This window comes from Micropterus salmoides, unplaced genomic scaffold, assembly GCF_014851395.1.
Source record: "Micropterus salmoides isolate LMB-PRFRI ecotype aquatic unplaced genomic scaffold, ASM1485139v1 Ms_hic_scaffold_18, whole genome shotgun sequence".
Classification (NCBI taxonomy): Eukaryota; Metazoa; Chordata; class Actinopteri; order Centrarchiformes; family Centrarchidae; genus Micropterus; species Micropterus salmoides.
The window spans coordinates 6,142,749-6,160,056 of NW_024040928.1; the positions used below are offsets into that span (position 1 = coordinate 6,142,749).

At 43.3% G+C, this 17,308-nt stretch overlaps 1 protein-coding gene across 5 annotated transcripts in view; it reads right to left on the bottom strand.

The window, feature by feature from the left end:
- Nucleotides 1–3,040: 3,040 nt before the first annotated feature.
- The window catches only part of disp1 (dispatched homolog 1 (Drosophila)), an 82,987-nt gene continuing 68,719 nt past the window's right edge, over nucleotides 3,041–17,308 (bottom strand). For all 5 annotated transcript variants that reach the window (XM_038726862.1, XM_038726860.1, XM_038726861.1 and 2 more), the window contains 8 exons: nucleotides 12,046–12,075; nucleotides 11,185–11,308; nucleotides 10,731–10,858; nucleotides 9,384–9,478; nucleotides 8,854–8,951; nucleotides 7,138–8,718; nucleotides 5,595–5,858; nucleotides 3,041–5,451 (listed from right to left, as the gene is read on the bottom strand). In XM_038726862.1, the coding sequence (XP_038582790.1) occupies nucleotides 3,625–5,451; nucleotides 5,595–5,858; nucleotides 7,138–8,718; nucleotides 8,854–8,951; nucleotides 9,384–9,478; nucleotides 10,731–10,858; nucleotides 11,185–11,308; nucleotides 12,046–12,075 (4,147 nt within the window). In that variant the 3' untranslated portion in view covers nucleotides 3,041–3,624. The remainder of the gene's footprint in view (nucleotides 5,452–5,594; nucleotides 5,859–7,137; nucleotides 8,719–8,853; nucleotides 8,952–9,383; nucleotides 9,479–10,730; nucleotides 10,859–11,184; nucleotides 11,309–12,045; nucleotides 12,076–17,308) is intronic.

Here is a 17,308-nt window from a genome sequence, read left to right on the forward strand (position 1 = left end):
ACAGTATGGGCCTGGGTTAGCTGGTTAGGATGGTATCTTCTGTAGATATCTCTGCAACACAATACATACGTCTTTGGCCTAACATTAGAACTACTACTTCACATTCTGGTGATAATGTTTTTTTTATGTTTTAAGCTAAAATCTTGGCCATTTCTTACTCACTGAACCTTTAACCCCTAAACTTAATTTCTGGAGCGGTCCTGTTTTTGGATCTTGCACAAATTTAATCAGTTCTCTGTTTTCACGAAATAACTGTTTTCCTACACACATTTCCAATTTTATTAATGCCTATGATAACGAGATAGGCGAAATCTAGGACTATGTTTAGCTAGCATAACTAAAAATGCGGGTGGCAAAACACACCACAGCACCAACCTTTTCAGCTAGCTACCTAGCTGTAGCAAAATTTCATGATAAACCTACAACAGCCAGTTCAGTTAAGTTTATCATCCATACATTATATACTGCATAACCCGCTGCAATCACTGGGGGAACAGTGAAGCATTTTTGCCACCAAGCTAACTCAAGCTAACTTTATGGTAAGGCTTCTTTAGTTTTAAGGTTTAAGTTTATTTAGTAAAGGATACATTTAATTACACTTAATTTATAAAATGTGAAAACTAACAGTAACACTCAGTAAGGATTAGCAAGGTTTCTGAAACCAGGACACTCCAAAAAACCGGAACATAACCAGGATACTAGTGTACAATCTTTGTCTTGGACATGTATGGACAACCCCATCTCATCATCATATAACCTGTAGGAAGATGGGAAACCTGGTGAGAAAAATACAAAATAGATAATCAGTGCCAAGACCAAAAAATGACAACTCAAAATAATTAACTGATAAAACTGGTAAAAAAGAAAAAGCAGTAAGATTAATATTTATTTAGATTACATTTAAATTATTACTATTTATAATAAGTTAAATATGTTTGACTCCTGTGATTTACTGCCTTTTGTCAGTTTTGGGGGTCCATAGATAAAAACAAAAAACACTCTGTTTCTCCAATACTCAAACAAGAAAGAAGGAAAACCTGTCTTACTTCCATAAATCTGGACCAGCCCAGCAGCTCCACCAAAATCTAATTTGAAAAGTGAAAGCAAATGTTTACCGTGTAAACAAGCTCTCCAGCTCCGCGGCCTCTTCACAGTTATTTCAGGCCTGCAGAATATACTTAGAACAGACACACAGGCTTCTGAGATTCTCCCTCGCAGGGAAATGTCATAAACCCTGCCCCATGGCCATAGCTAATATTTGACCTCTGTTTAAGCATATATGATTATGGGGATGCTCACGCAAGCCTGAGGAGGGATCCTCAGAGGGAAGTGGACTCATCTTCACTGCACTGATTGAGAGGAGGAGGAGAATAAAGGGAACCATGGGAGATCTGAGGCGGAGGGTAACACAAACTGATGTGTATGAGCCAAAAACAGATCTTTCCTTCAACATAGAAGCATCAGCCAAGCCCAGTGTGGGTGGTTTACTTACGTAATGTGTTTTACAACGCTTGTTTGTTTGTGGAAGTTTGTTCTGGGGTTAAGGGGCGTGACAGGGATGAGAGGAAAGCATAGTGGTACTTTTCCTTCCTTCTCTCTGGCACCATCAGCCTGCCAGGAGTGAAATGTTCTCAAGCTAGAGGAGCATTTGTGGATCATCCACCCATTTTCCTACTGCTTTTCTGGTTGTGGTGGAAAGTAGCATTTTACATAGAAACCGATGCCTTTTGATGAGTTAATCATGTTTCCACAGAAGCGTCCCTCTGCGACCACAAAGTGATGCGTCTGGGACGCAAAATAAAACAGTAAATCTGAGATGTCAGAGCAGCCCCTTGAAGATAGTGAGAAAAAGATTGGGTTTGAAACTCCACATCAAAAGCGCTGCAGCGAAATGTGGGATCTCTGCAGTAACTGTTAGCTGGATTTTGACAATCCAGCTAAAAAAGAAAGAACGAGGGAACGAAAAAGACTAAGGTCGAGCCAAAAAGAGATGACTAACTTTAGTTTGGTGCTTCAGTAGGAATTCCCCTGTCCCCAAAACACAGCTCCAACCCGCTGAGGAACTTACTGAGAGCACCAGCCTCCACTTTCTACACTGGAGGAAAGACAGGGAGCAGAAAGACGATCTTTTCCCAACTGACCTCTGAGGAAACAGGTGTTTTCTGTACTTGGTTGGATTGGATTTAGTAGCAGGAAGAACGAGGGAGAGCGAGGTTTAAGGGGTCATGGAAGGAAGGAGGGATAATATGTCTACATCTGTCACCTGTTTAGAGGGACAGCTCAATGAGGGAAAGACACTTTAAAGCTCTGTATAGCTGAGGTTCATTGCTACAAGAAACTCTTCACATGTGCATAATAATTAAATCCATGTTTTTAGGAACATATTGATTATAGCTGCTTGAACACTGAATGTAAAAAGCCTCTGTTCTCCTTTAGAATTGTTTGGAGAACACAAATACACAAGCTGCAGTCTTAAATAGGTTCTACTTTCTGGACATATTACAAAAGAGTAACTCATCAAAATATATATTTGTTAGACAGGCAGTGTCGTCACCCTGTAATTAACATCTGCCTCAGCAGGCCTGAAAGTTAAGAGCACTTTTGTAGTTGATGTACCGCAGCACACAACACAAACTATCTATTAACCCGGTTCCTAAAATTATTTTATAATTAACGGTTTTATATCTTTATGCAATTCCCAAAGCCAAACTTAAAACAGTTCCTGAACTCAAATGCTATAGATTGACTTGTAGAGAATTTAAGAGTAATAAAATCTGATTATTATTCTTCTAAACCAAGTCTACATGAGCATAAAGAGAAGGAAGCCTGGCCCACTTTAAATCCAGTCAGTGACCTCAGGCCAGATGTAACAGATAGCAGTGAAGGCGCCAGCAGTTAGGAGACAATGAAACAGGTGTACACCGTTATGATTAAAGATACACCGTCTTCTTGCAACAGAGCCTCATATCATTTTATGGTCTGAGCATGTGTGTATACAAAAGATAGGAAGAACAAACAATAAGCGACTGCAGGACCAAAGTGATTTAAAAAAAAAAGACATTTTAATCATACAGTACAGCTTTTATCTGAGGCATGTGGCCACTTGAACACAAGAGCACACTGAGAATTTAACACAAGCTCCCACGAATACAAAATGTGTCAGGCAATGACCTTTTCAGCTTGTAAAATGTGGCACATTTTTGTTACAGGTTGACATGATCATATCTGACAACATATACTGATAATTACACACAATATCACAATATAGATACTGTACGATTTCGGTGCAAATGGCTGCTGTATGAGTATAATACTAAAGTTAGCAAAAGTTCATGGAGTTGCTGTTGTGAAAAGACAATTTCCCATAATGATAATAGTTAACAACAGCATGTGTTTCACTGTAAAATCATATGGCACGTGAAGACTTGGTGATTACAAAAACAGAATGTAAACAGAATATATTTAGTGGGTCTGTCCTGTTTTATTAAACAAATTGAGGCACTTGGTCAACAAATACATCACAAACCTTGTTTGATTGCAGAGAGATATTGTATGTGTCTTTCCTTTTTTTGGACATTTGCCATTTGTTCTGGATTGAGCTTTAATTAAAACATCAATTAATCATCAACATAAGCTTTCAGAAGAGGGATTCGTCTTTATTGCTATAGGAGGCACGCTGGTTTCAGTTTTTGGTACGTTAAACTCTGAAGCTGAATTGCACTTCACTTTCAACGTCCTGTTAAAACAGTAGAGCTTCTTTGGAGAGGCAGAGGACGCCCGCTGTCTTTTGGAGTTCTGCTTCCACTTTTTGACACTTTCCTCCCGTGTGACGGGAACACTTTCGAGCTTCTCCTGGTTGCCAGGGATTTTACAACAAGCATCCATTCGTGTTGTTGTATCTGTTGTTGTGGTGGGCACACCGTTTTCACCACAACAATGATCACTGTCTCTTGCCTCCTGTCTTTCATGATTTGTTGCGTGTGGTGAGCCCAGTGAGCAGGAGGGGCACTGAGTCTGCGCTTGTGTCGAGGTTGGGGCACTGATATTTTGGCTACTCATTTCACGTGTATGATCATCCTCGTGTCCCACAGGCTCTGAGCCAGTAACTGAACCAGGAGCTGGGCCTGTGTCCTGGTTCAAAGCTGTGGTGGTGGATCGCTGTTCTCTGGCTGAACCAGCCTGCAGACTCGCAGTGTGGACACAGTACTTCCTGAGATGGCAGCTGTGGGCAGGTCCTTGCCTGGGGGCCACTACTCGTCCAGGGGAGCAGGGGTGGAAATGGGCAGGAGGACAGTGGACATAGTGCATACGGCACTCCGTGTGTGTGTAGACTGGGTCCAGGTTTGCAGGTAACAGGGCTGCATTTTGTTTGCTCTGGGTGTTTCCTGAGAGGGGGAAGAGCTGAGGGGTGGTAGGGCGGGAAGGAGAGTCCTGGGGAGGCTGAGCACAGGAGTGGGGAGTCCACTGCTGAGGCAGGTGAGGAGGAGGAGGGTCCCCACATGTGCAGTTAGTGTTCTGAGAGTACTGGCACCTGGATGGTGTGCTCAGCGCGGCTACAAGCCCATTCTCAGGGCCACTTCTCGCAGTCTCAGTTTTGCTCTTATAATGGATGTGTGAATAAGGGGCAGTGTGGTGGTGAGGACGGACTCCATTATAAAGCGGAGCACACACCTCCTGCTCCTCTCTGGGTTTGTCTTCAGTTTTCTGACTGGATGCCAACGGCTCTAACTCATAATGCTCCACCTCCCCACCCCTGCTGTCCAGCTGGTACTTCCCCAGGCCAGAGCCTTTCCCATGAGTTGAGGGGTTCATAGATGTGACCTCAGAGAACACCTGACACTGCAGCTTTTTGGGCAGGGGGATCTGGCCACAGGTCCCCTGGGGTCCCAGGCAGCGACACATGCACTGAAAGAAGAAGGTAGCAAAGGCCCAGCTGATGCACATGATCAGCATCATGAACGTGCCCAGCTGGGTGTAGGCTAATACGGTTGAGGGCATCATCATGGCCCCAGCAACAAAGGTGGTCAACGCTGCCATTGCAATAGCAGAGCCCATACGGCTGAGGGAGAAAATCACCTTTCCCTCGCGGTCAGGCTCAGGGGCGAGCCGGTAGGCCACGCCATAGTGGACGGCGAAGTCCACAGACAGCCCCACGGCAACAGAAATGGTAACGGACTCCAAGACGTTCAGCTCCCAGCCCAGAAGCACCAGGGAGCCGACTGTGACGAATATGGTCCCGGCAATCGACAGGATGGCGTACAGACTGATGATGACATTCCAGGTGGTCAGGAGCATGACGCTGAAAGCCACAGCCACGGACAGCGCCATGGCAACCAGAGTGCCATCTGACAGACTGTCCTGGAGGTCATAGAACTCCAGGTTGCTGATGAACCAGCCGTGGCTGAGGCCTGTTGGGGCGTACTGCAGCTCCTCGGTGATCCAGGCGTCCACCTACAACAGAAGCACAATCACAAATGTCAGGAGAACCAAAGCAGCAACAAAACAAACACATAAATACACACTGAGTTAGTACAGCTTAAGGAGAGATTATGTGCAGGTGATACAGGTGAAATGTGAAATACTACAGGCCCTACCTCACGGTAGAACTGGTACATCTTCTCATAGGCCAGTGTGAAGAGGTAGGTACTCTTGAACTCTAACACTATGGCTCTGATGGTGTCATTAATGTCAAATCGAGGTCCAGGGGTCTTGCTGTCTAGATGGTAGTTAGTACTCCGATCCAGCTCCATGATGGCTCTCTTGATGCACAACTCAAAGACATCTTGCTTGTAGGGGAACATGGACTGACTGCAGCAGGGGTAGACAGAAGCCTCCTCACAATCCTGGTTCTCCATCCACTGTTAAAATAAGGGGGAGGCTAAAGTTGATTATGTCCAGTGGCACTATTCAAATGCTATTTAAGATCTTCAGACATTAAACAAGGGTGTACATTTAGCATTCCCATTCGGCTGAATGATTAATTGCATTTGCAATATTATCGCAATGTGATAAAACGAGATTTTCTAATCGCAAAGGCTGCGATTACGATCTGGTCACATGACACCCAAGAGTAAAGCAGTCTGCAGACGAGGCATCAACTTCACACGTTACGCTGTACCTTGACTTGTTGTACAACGGCCTTAAGCTTGTCAGAAGCTGACACTACAGAAGCTTAAGTGTCACACAGGGAATGAAAGTAGCAGCCGCCACCCGCGGGTAACGTGGTGGCGGTGGGTGACGGACAGGAGAAATGCACAACAGAAAGACACGTGTAGTAAGGTAAGCGTGTTGTGGCGATTGGCACCTGCGTCACACACACAGTCACCAGTCAGCTCAGGAAATATCTGTGAAACGGCGTTTCAAACCAAATGCACAAGTTCGAAAGAGGCCCAGTCTGTTCTGAGTTACTGCCTGGTTACAGCTCTGCACACCAGCCTCGGAGGCTGTTCAAGGAACTCCAGTGTTGTCGGAGAAATACTAAGCTTGTCTATTAAACATGAGAGGCGTCACTTGGTTTTATTTTCGTTGGCCAACTTCTGAATTGAACCTCAAACTGAGTATTTTTGTTTGCTTACTGGGATACAGAAAGATGGACTCCTTGGAGATCTGAACTGAGATAAGGACTCATTAATTGCTGGTTGAACTGTGGGTTTTGTATTGAGCGTTTTACGGTCTAACCCACTGTGGTGAGTTAGTTTTTCTCGTTGTCTGTAGGAAGGCCGACCTGATGATATTATATCATATTATTTAATGCCATGAATTGATTCAAATTATCTTTCTCATATTATTAAAATTTGATACTTCTTCTTGCTCTTAATAATAATTCTACCTAATTTATCATTACCCAGGCCTGACCCACAAGAAAGAACAGAGTATGTTCTATCTATCTAATATTGTGTTGGTCATACTATACACTGATTTACTTCTTGTCCATTTTGAATAATACAGACAATAAAGAGCTTAAAAATGAATTGCATATTAAATCGCAATATTGGTTAAAAAAAAAAAAATGCAATTACATTATTTTCCAAAATTGTTCAGCCCTACTGGGTAGTGTCAATAAGATGCCCTTCAATGTCTACTAATATATACATCATTACTTTAGTATGATATACTTAGTAGGCATGCAGTGCTGACCTGTTTGAATGTCTCGATGAAGCAGCTGGTGAAGTCCTGCTCCTCTGACTGAAAGATGAAGCTCTGATTTCTCAGCTTTTGGCAGAAGTTGAGGATCCATAGCTGAGACGCTGGACTGGCTATATTGAAGCTGTTATCCAGCATCAGCTTTCCCTTGTTTTTGGGGTTCAGGGGGTCCCCATTATCCATTGGTGTCACGCCCCAAATGATGGTGATAGGCATGTGGAGGTCCTCACCATGATGAACCCTCTCGAACATGAAAAGCTTCTTGTACTCAGCGTCGTAGCGCTCAAACGGGTGCGAGGATCGGAAAACCTGGAACTCTGCCAGCTCCAGAGACGGAAGCTTCATCTTTGGGTTGACACAAACCACATAGGCCCCACCCACAGTGATGGCGAGGAACCAGAAGAGCCAGAGGTAGCGCAGTTTGATGACGATGCAGGGCAGCACCTTCTCAAAGAATATCCTCGACGCCTCAGAGACAGTAAACAGGCATTTGTTGGCCTTCTGACAAAGACCTGCCCAGAACATCCGGGCTCCTTCTTGGTGTGGAGGCTTGGAGCAGGGGAACACGGCAGGCAGGTAGCGCTCATGTAGCACTACCACGGCTGGCAGCCATGTCACCATGAGAATATAGTTCACCAATATGGCAGTACCCGCGTAGACGCCAAAGCAGCGTATGGCGGTGATGTTGCTGACGTAATTGGCATAAAACGCCGCAGCAGTGGTGAAGCTAGTAACAAACATAGACAGGGCGGCATGTTGTAGGGTCACACTAACTGTCTCTGCCAGCTCAGCGTGTGGTTTATCAAACTTGGTGTAGTTCCACACATCGCAAAGCACAAAGGCGTCATCTGCCCCAATGCCTACCAGGATGATGAGGGCCGTGAGGTTCATGAAGGGGAAGAACTCAAAGTTGAAGACCATTCGGTAAAGAAAGTAAGACACAATCAGCGAGCTGATGATGGCTATTATTGTCATTAGAGTGATGAAAACTGAGCGTGTGTACACACACATGACCAGAAGGACGATCACTATGGCTATGGCAGGATACACTGTGTCTGTGAGGAGGTAGTCCTGAAAGAGGTCGTGTTTGATGCCAAACTCGATCCCTGTGATTGTGGTGATGCCGTCTGAAGAGTTCCAGTTCTCAAAATTGTCCAAGTAAATGTTCATCATAGACTCTCCTTTCTCTGTGGGGGAGAAGAGCATGCTGTATTTGAGCACAGGTGGAGGGTACTCCAGGCTCTTGGGACTAAGGAAGTCTTTATCCACCAGGAAGTGAAGGATTTGGTAGACAGCATTGTACTTGGTGCACTTCCGGGGAACACTGGCACACTTCAGCTGGTCTTTCCGCCGCAGGGCCATGTCCCAACAGTCAGGCGCCAGTGTGCCGTTGTGGTAGTACTTTGCACATGAGCGCAGGATCTTGAGCGTGTGCGTCACATCACGCTCTGTGATCTTCTGGCAGGACGACCTGTTGGTGAGCACGGCAATGTAGTTACCAAGTGTCCAGCTGGGGCAACAGGAGGCGTCATTGGTGCGCTGACAAAGACTCCAGTAGTCCCGATGGGAACGCACCTGGGAACAGAGACGAATAATAAATACACAGACAGAAAAGACAAAAAGTTATGTGAAGCTTTTATCAGTTATGGTGAAACTAATAATGTATCATTAACTAGTCTTGACCAGAGGATTGTGCTGCTATATACGCACCCTTGTGTTGTCCAGATTGCACATGGATTTGATGGCCTGAATACTCCACAGGTTCTTCCCCTCAGCTGATGTGAACACCAGTCTAGAGTAACTGTCACCTGCATGAGGAAAACAGTTTTATTACTCAAATGGGAAAAACCCTCTTTCCTGGAATAAACAAAGTTAGGAAATATGAGATAAAGACTATTCTACCATCTGACTGAAAAATATCTTGTGGTGGAAAAAAGCTCTTATTTATGCTTTGCAAAACAAATATGAAGCTATACCTTTGACTAATATTGGGTAAAGAGTGTATTTTCTAATAAACCAATCTCTTTTCTAATCAATTTTAACTGTAATCCCACTCAAAATACCAACCTATTAAAAGAGCAGCCCTTTAACCTTTAACTAACCCTTGTTTAAACAGACCAGTCTCTGTGTGAGATTAATTTGGGATTGCCTGAAGTCCTTTGGAGGTTTTGTGAGAATTTCAGAGAGCTACTTATCTGGTCTCAGTTGGATTGGTGTAATTTCTGTATTCAGACTCTTACCTGGAACATCACAGAAGAACTCTTTGCTGAAGTCCCACTCTGCTTGCCGTTTGTCTCTGTCAAAGTGTTCCTCGGGCCACCTGGGTTCTTGGTGACTACAAAAAACATGAAAGCATTAGCACTCTCTACATTACTCAGATGTATGTTTTATTTTGTCCGCCGTTGATGTGTCCCAGGCTGCAATATCAGCATGACACAAAATGAAGGAAGCAGATTTGATGCTTATTAATGCAATAAGCAGCAGTAATGATGGATGACTCACTGTGGTACTAGGATACTGGTATCATTATTATAATAATCATAATAGTGGTGTAGTCTGAAGAGTGGGGGGGGGCAAGAATGATGCCGCTGTCATGTTTTTTGAGTAATGTAGTGAATGAAGATTATGGTTCAGGCAGGCCTACTGTCTGTGTGAATGTGTGTGTTTTTTTTTTTTAAGAGGCTACATCCTCCGCTAGAAACAGGAAGGCAGAGTAATCAGGTGGCTGTGAGAGACTGAGGGGTTGATAGACAGAGGGGAAGAGGCAGGGAAGCTTGCTGACAGCAGCAGAGGCCTCTCGTACACCGTACGCACGTAAGTAGACAATTACATCCGCAGACAGACGCGTGGAGCGAGACAGAAAGGAAGACAAAGACAGCCACAGAGGCAGTAGGAGACAGAGAGGAAGAAAGGATTTTCTAATCAGCAGAGAGGAGCTACAACTTCTAGAAACTCTAATCTTAACCACATGGATCATGGATAAAGGATACAAAATCTGATTCAGAGATGTGTGACCTTTTTGCAATGTCAATGTCATTTATCAGAGCCAAATAGGTGACTTAAACTAATGCAAATAAAGCCAAAATATGTTGCCATCAATACTGTTTGTGCTTAATCTGACAGAAGCAGGAAAGAGACAGACACCAGACAGACATAAACATGCAAAGACCTGGTCTTGATTAGTGAACAGGCTGACACACTGACAGAACGCAGTGGAGGACCTTGTGGATCCCCTTTTCTTTCAGGAGGGGATTCAGACTTCTGAGCATGTCAGTCAACAGTATCCTTCAACTCCCCCCCCCGCCCCTTTCTCGGACCCTTCAATGACAGGGATTCAATTGTGTGCTGCATTTTAGCAGCCATATGCAACACTATATTGCTTTTGTTTGTAGTGCTGTTGATGTGAAAGAAAGCTCTTCCATGCAGTCAAGTCATTATGATTCTGGACATGTCCTTTTCGTGAACAAACTCATGTGCTTCAGATATTTTTGTGCTTTCCTAGACTATCAAACAGCTACTTCCTAAAATACAGGTCTTCAACGCTGTCAAAAAGAAAGTAGCACAGTGTGAGAGATGTGTGTAGTTACTTTTTGGCCTGCTCATCAGCATATTTAAAGGGGTAGTTGGCCAGTGTGGCTTTGTAGCCCGTGTTCTTCACCATGTTGTTCCATGTGACCAGTCGCTGGCCAATGGCTGTTCCCCGTGGCTCAAAACCCTTTTGGGAAGAAAGAAAGCAACAATAAGCAAAACAGGTTTTCATTACTTAAGCAAGTTACTGTCTTCACAATGCTGAAACAAAGTTTTGGTATAACTGATGTAAATTGATGTAGATTGATTGTCGTCATACAGTAGCTATCCATTCAACTTGAAATGTGCATGCTTCACTCCAAGTTTGCTTGTTCCACCCAGCATGAGCTAACAGAAGCGTACAAGGAAAGCATCACACATATCTGCAACTTTTGAAGTGAGCTGGGATGTCAACATATAAACAGGACCACACCAACTCAGTAGTCAAGGAGATCATCATGGGTCTGTACTCACCAGCAACGGGTCAGAGAAATCTGGCAGGTCAGGCACCAGGATGCCCACTAGGGCACACACCACGATGAGCACTGTGCACACCCCCAGCACCACCACTGGCCAATCAGCTATCAGCTCGGCATAGCTGGAAACGAGGAGATTTTAAGTTAGTGAACACAGTGATGACAATACAGGACCTGGGACAACAGCTTGCACAAAGTGTTTGGGATTGCGAGGACACTCAACGCCATATAGTATGCGCCTCCAATTAGAGAGGGAACCAGAGAGACAGAGAAATTAGTCACAACATGACAAAAAGTTACGCTTGGATTTTGGACGCTTTGAGTCCCTTTTCCTTAGCAACTCAAATAGAACACGAGAGTCTGTTGTCACATGATCCCCATTTCGCTGATGAGTAATTACAATGGTTGGGAACAGGATGAACTTGTCTACTCCCTCTCAGCTATGCTTAAGGCATTTTCAGGATTAGAAATAGTGTTAGTAGCTGTCTCGGGTCTTTCTGTTTATTCTGAGAGTCACCATCCTTATGCAAAACTCATAACACTAGTGGATTTTGTCCCTAAACCTTTCTGAAAGCTCTGAACAGACCTTAATCCTCTATTAAACAGTCTCCTGGATTAGATTTGAGAGAGAAGTCTGCTGCACTGTAACGGAGAGATGAGGAGACACAAGCTGCTGGTTAACAGAGGCCAGGTACAGACAGAGAAGCACAACTCCCATCGATAACTCTCATGACTCACTGGTAAGGAATGACGGCTCCACAGGAGCAGTGATAGATGGACGGCAGAAATAAAGGGAGGAGGAGAGAGTTTTGCAATACAAAGCATCAACACAGGAGAAACGATTTTTGGCAAGTCTTACCTTTTGGGGAATCGAAAGGGCCTTGCAGGGCTGAAAAACAAAAGGAGGGAGATAAATCAGGCTTACATTCTTCTTCATTACAAGTCATACAGCCAATCAAAAACAGATTTGCAGAGCAAGAATGGACATATTTTCCCCAAAATCCCCTATCCTTTCTTTTTCCAGCAGCAGCATACACCTTTTGTACCGGACCACGGAAAACCTTAAAACCGACATGGCTGTCAAAACCACTTTCCAGTGAAATTAAGAGCGTAGAGTACGTGTGTTTCTAATATACTTGTGCCACATGCAGACAACTTAGGACATCCAAAAGAAACAAACATTTACGCTACAGATTGACACAAACCTGAAACTTCCTGTCTGGATCAAATTGACCTGAAGGATTTCTAAATGAACCCAAACCAAACTTGAAGCTTGAACCAAAATAAAGCCCCACATGTTCCTAATAACTGTTTAACAACATTTTTCAACCGGACCTAAACCTAAACCCATGAAGCTGCATGAGAAATGCAATACAACCTCCAGATCCAGAAACCAGATCAATAAATACAGGATCTATCTGGACATCTCGTCAGATCTTCCTGGGAGCGGTGGGGGAGCCTCCGGTATGCCGGGAGCAACAAAAGCCCCGGGTGGAGGTGAAGAGGAGGGAAGAAGAGGAAGTGAGAGAATTCGATACAGCCACCTGATCACAGCGGGGCTGTGGGAGATAAATGAAGGGCTCAGGGGGATCTGGGATCTAGTCTATGGGGAGAGAATACAGAGGGAGGAGAGTGACGAAGAGGCAGTAGGTGCTGTGATGTCCTCAAATCTGCGAAGGCCTTGCAGCTCCAAAAGATTTCAATGTCTTTCCATTTACACCAGGTGTTAAAATGCAGTCTCTTCACCTCATTATGCCTGCCCCAGAAACCCTGCACCAGTGGCGGAGGTTTTAAAGTTGACATGGCAGAGGACAGAGGAGAGGAGAGTCTTCACTTCACTGTGACGGCATTAGAAACCACCCAGACTCCTTAGATGAAGGGCAGAGAGAGCAGATGGGCCACTCCTTGAATAAGACAAGACATTTTCAGACAAACTGCCAGAAAAGACATTTGTATAGATAAATGGTCTGCTTTAATAGCCTTAACTGAAAGCTAAGTACATTTCTCAGTGCATCACAGATTGTATTCACATCCCTACTGTGCAGAAAGTGGCCTTAATTCCCCCCCATAATGGCACAGAGGAACAGGAAGTGAGGTCTGAGGTCGACCTCTGCTCTGCTGCAAAGAGGTTTTTGATGTTTTTTTTGTTGTTGTTGTTGCCCGTTTTGTCGTCAAATTAAAATCTGTGGAATGTTGTATTTAGCGGTAATGGGAAGCACAAATGAACTAGAGCTACTGGCCAGGAAATCTACTCCATGCGGGTGGGTTGCAGGCAGGATGTAAATCCTTTTTTAAGGTTTCAGTGGACACATTAATAGGACAGCCAGATTTCAAGTGGCACGGGATTAAAGCACAGTACAAGTACGCACAGACAAACAGCGGATCGTTTTTGCTACTCTGGAGATACACAGAGAGAAAAATGTTACTCGATAAAGTTATACATTAGAATCTTTTTGCGTTCTATCTCTGGGAGACTTGTTGATGATCTCAAATATACCTGTATATAATAATATTACCGACTTATTCCATAAGGTGGACTTCAATTTCCCTTCAACTGACTAAGTGACCTTTAACCTGGTTTAAACCAACAACGTCTAATGAAAAGCACATTGTTCCCGCCCTTCTTTCAACTAGCAGCCAAGGTAAAATTCTGTATTGCTAACATAATTCTTTTCACTGTGCTCTGTCTCTTGGCCTTCCATGTATGGCCTTGAACTGCAGACCTCAGGACACAGATATAGCCCAAAATAGAGGAGAAGAGTTATTGGAAATAGTTGGAAAGGATTCATAAAAGCGCTTTCAGGCATATCTATTTGTCTACTGAAGGTCTGTTTTGAATTTTGGTCTGCAGAACTCTGTGAACCCATTTCAGCCAATTGGACAGATGAGCAGCATATTTTTGCCATTTGGCCGCAGAATTTTAAACGACAAAGATGAGAGAGATCAAGAATCCCTCAAGTGAACAGCAAATATTTATTCCCTTTTTCTAAAACTCAGGTGACCTTTTCGTAGTGGGTTTAGGTAAATTTAAAATCTGGAAAGTTGAGAACAACCTTTGTCCCGGAGACAATTTGTCTATAGTCCACAAGACAAAGAAATAAGCCAAGAATACAACACCATCAGAACTTATGCACGTGGAAATAAATGGAGAGGGTAAAGAAAACGCTACAGAGGGGCGGTGGGGTGGTTGGTGGTTAGCAACAGAGAGAGGTAAGTGTTGACAGATAATCACGGAAGCTCTAAATTCTGCAGGATGACAAGCCGCCGTGTCAGGTTTCCTCCCCGACTCTCTGATCACTTCTGCTCACGACGCCTCTAAAGCACACTCTCTCTCACTCTGTACATCCAACTTTCTATCTCACTCTCTTTCTTTCCCTGGCTGCTGCCCTCTCTCTTATTTTCATTCCATCTCCCCTGGCCCTGACTAACCTTTCAGTGTTATTCTATTTACCAGAGGGAGAGTGTTTCTGGATCACTGGGCTAATTAATAAGGTAAACACAGGCCGCCGGCCGCTCACTCAGCACTGTGCTGACAGAGGAGAGAAAGAGAGAAGCAGTTTGGGACTGTGTGAGTGAGAGACTAAGCTGTGTGTATGTGTGTGTATCCGCTTACACACTGTGCAGTTTTGGGACGTCCCAGATGAAAGCTGATGATCAAAAGAGAACTGTGGTGATATTTCTGGCCGGTGATCCAAAATGGTGGTCCAAGACCGCACAGTGAGAGATGTACAGCGATGGCTGATTCAGAGCTTTACAGCCTGAGTATGCTTGAAATTACCTAATGTGTATGGAGTTTGTTTTATATTATTTTCAAAATATGCTTTTATTGTCTATTTAGATCATGGTGCTGTGATTTATCAGACCTCTATTGCACATCTGCTTTGCGACAAAACTAATATCATACAGTCTGACACAAACTGTCACCAAGATTTTAGTAAACCCATCTTATAGAGTGTAACATGTAATAAACCTGCAAAATCACCTTAAGTGAGTGAGTGTGTAAATAGGAATATAAGCTATTTGTAGGTCAGACATCATTTGTGTGTAGAAACTGTCCTCTGAAATGAATTCTCTTTTATTGCTCTTTTTAAAATTTCATATTTTTCAACATTTTTTTTTTTTTTTTTTTTAAGGTTAAGGTTTTGGATGTTGTTTGAAATTTCTGAAATTAAAAGACCAAAGTACAGGTGGTACTGAGAACATTTCTTCTGAATTCCCTACACCAGGGAACATAAGGTATTGAGCTGGTAAATGTGACCATATTTACCCATGAATGTGTATGTGTGTGTGTTATTGTACAACAGTATGTATGTGTGCTGGAGGGGGTGGAGGTTGATGGTCCAGAGGCAGGGGAGGGGAATAAGTGTCAACAGACGGGCGGGTAAATATTTCATGAACAAGGCCTTCAAGTCGGAGCAAGAGCAATTAGTGTCACCCGTCATGCTGCCGGGCCTGCCTCGCCCTGATTAGTGCCTCGCTGGAACGCTGCACACAATTAGAGGCTCGACCGAGCCATGAAATAGGTCCAGGCGACCAGTGCTCCCCATCCAAATAACATCATGAGACTAGTTAGGCGGAAAAATACTGCACTGTGCCTGATAAGTAAGCCTGAGTGTTTATATTTATACATAGACTCTTACAGCTAAAGCAGAATACAGACAGGGATATTAACAACCCCCCAAAGTGTATGCTAGGATGACATTAACAAGACTGTAAATATCAAATAGGCCCATAGGGGGTACAGAATAAAATTACATCAGTCTTAAAGGTTTCTGAAGTACAATGAACAATTTTTTGTTTGCCTATATTCACATGCATTTAAATCTAAGTAGAGCCTTTTAAGCAACATGTGACAAATGAGTTTTGTCAAACAAAAAGGCTTGAAAATGAATTAGGATGAAATTAGTGGAGCAGCATTTCTGCAAACAAGTAATAAAATCCAACAGTGTAAACTCTCTCATAGCTATAACTCTATACATAAGACACTATGTGTATCCAAATGTTTCCAATACTTACCTCAATACACCTCTCGAAACCAAATCTAAAGGCCAATGCTGCATTATAAAAGCAGAGAAAATTAGTTAAAAAGCTAGATGTTCCGACGTACATTCGCTTAAGCAGAAACACAGTGTGATTCATGGGGCATCATGTTTCTAACAGGCCTCCAATAAACACTGGAACAGGCATGTGTTGTTTAAACACAAAGTTTAAATGGAGGTCAGATGGGGACACGCTCATTATCAGAGAGCCAGAGACATGGGACATTTCATGGCTACATACCTGCTATGTGGTGAAAGTTCTATTATGTTTGATTATGTATTTAATGCTGTGAGAATCAAAGCAAAACCCCATAGTGAAGGTATCTGCCCCCCGACCACTTAAATGAATTAGAATAGAAGAGAATAGAAGCTGTGCTAGTAAATGATTTAGTATCAGATTATCATCTTGATTTATTTTGTCTAACTGAAACCTGGCTGGTTCATGAAGAATCTGTGTGAATCCACTCCCCTGAGTCATATTAATACTCACATTCCTGGAGGCAGCAGCCCAGGAGGTGGAGTTGCAGCTATCTTCTGCTCAAGCCTATTAATCAACCCTAAACCTAAACCAAATATATAACTCATTCCAAAGCCTTGTTCTCAGTCTCTCACACCCAACCTGGAAAAACACTACAGTCAACTCACTTTGTTACAGTGTTCCACGCTCCTGGTCCATATTTGGAAAGTTTATCTTAATTCTCAGTTTTTAAGTAATCATTGCAGGTGATTTTTATATTCATGTGGACGTTGACAATGTTAGTACTGCGTTTATCTCATTACTAGACTCTACTGGCTTCTGTCAGGGTGTTTATAATCCCTCTCACTGTTTTAACCCACCCTAAATCTTATAGCATTAGAGCTGCAACGATTCATTGAGTAATCGATTAGTTGTCAACTATTAAAGTTATCACCAACTATTTGGATAATCAGTTTGAGTCATTTTTTTTTTTTATTTAAATGATTTGATTCCAGCTTCCTAAATGTGAATGTGTTGTGGTTTCTAGTAAAGTAAAGTAAATATCTTTGGGTTGTGGACAAAGCAAGACATTTGAGGACGTCATCTTGGGCTATGGGGAACACTCA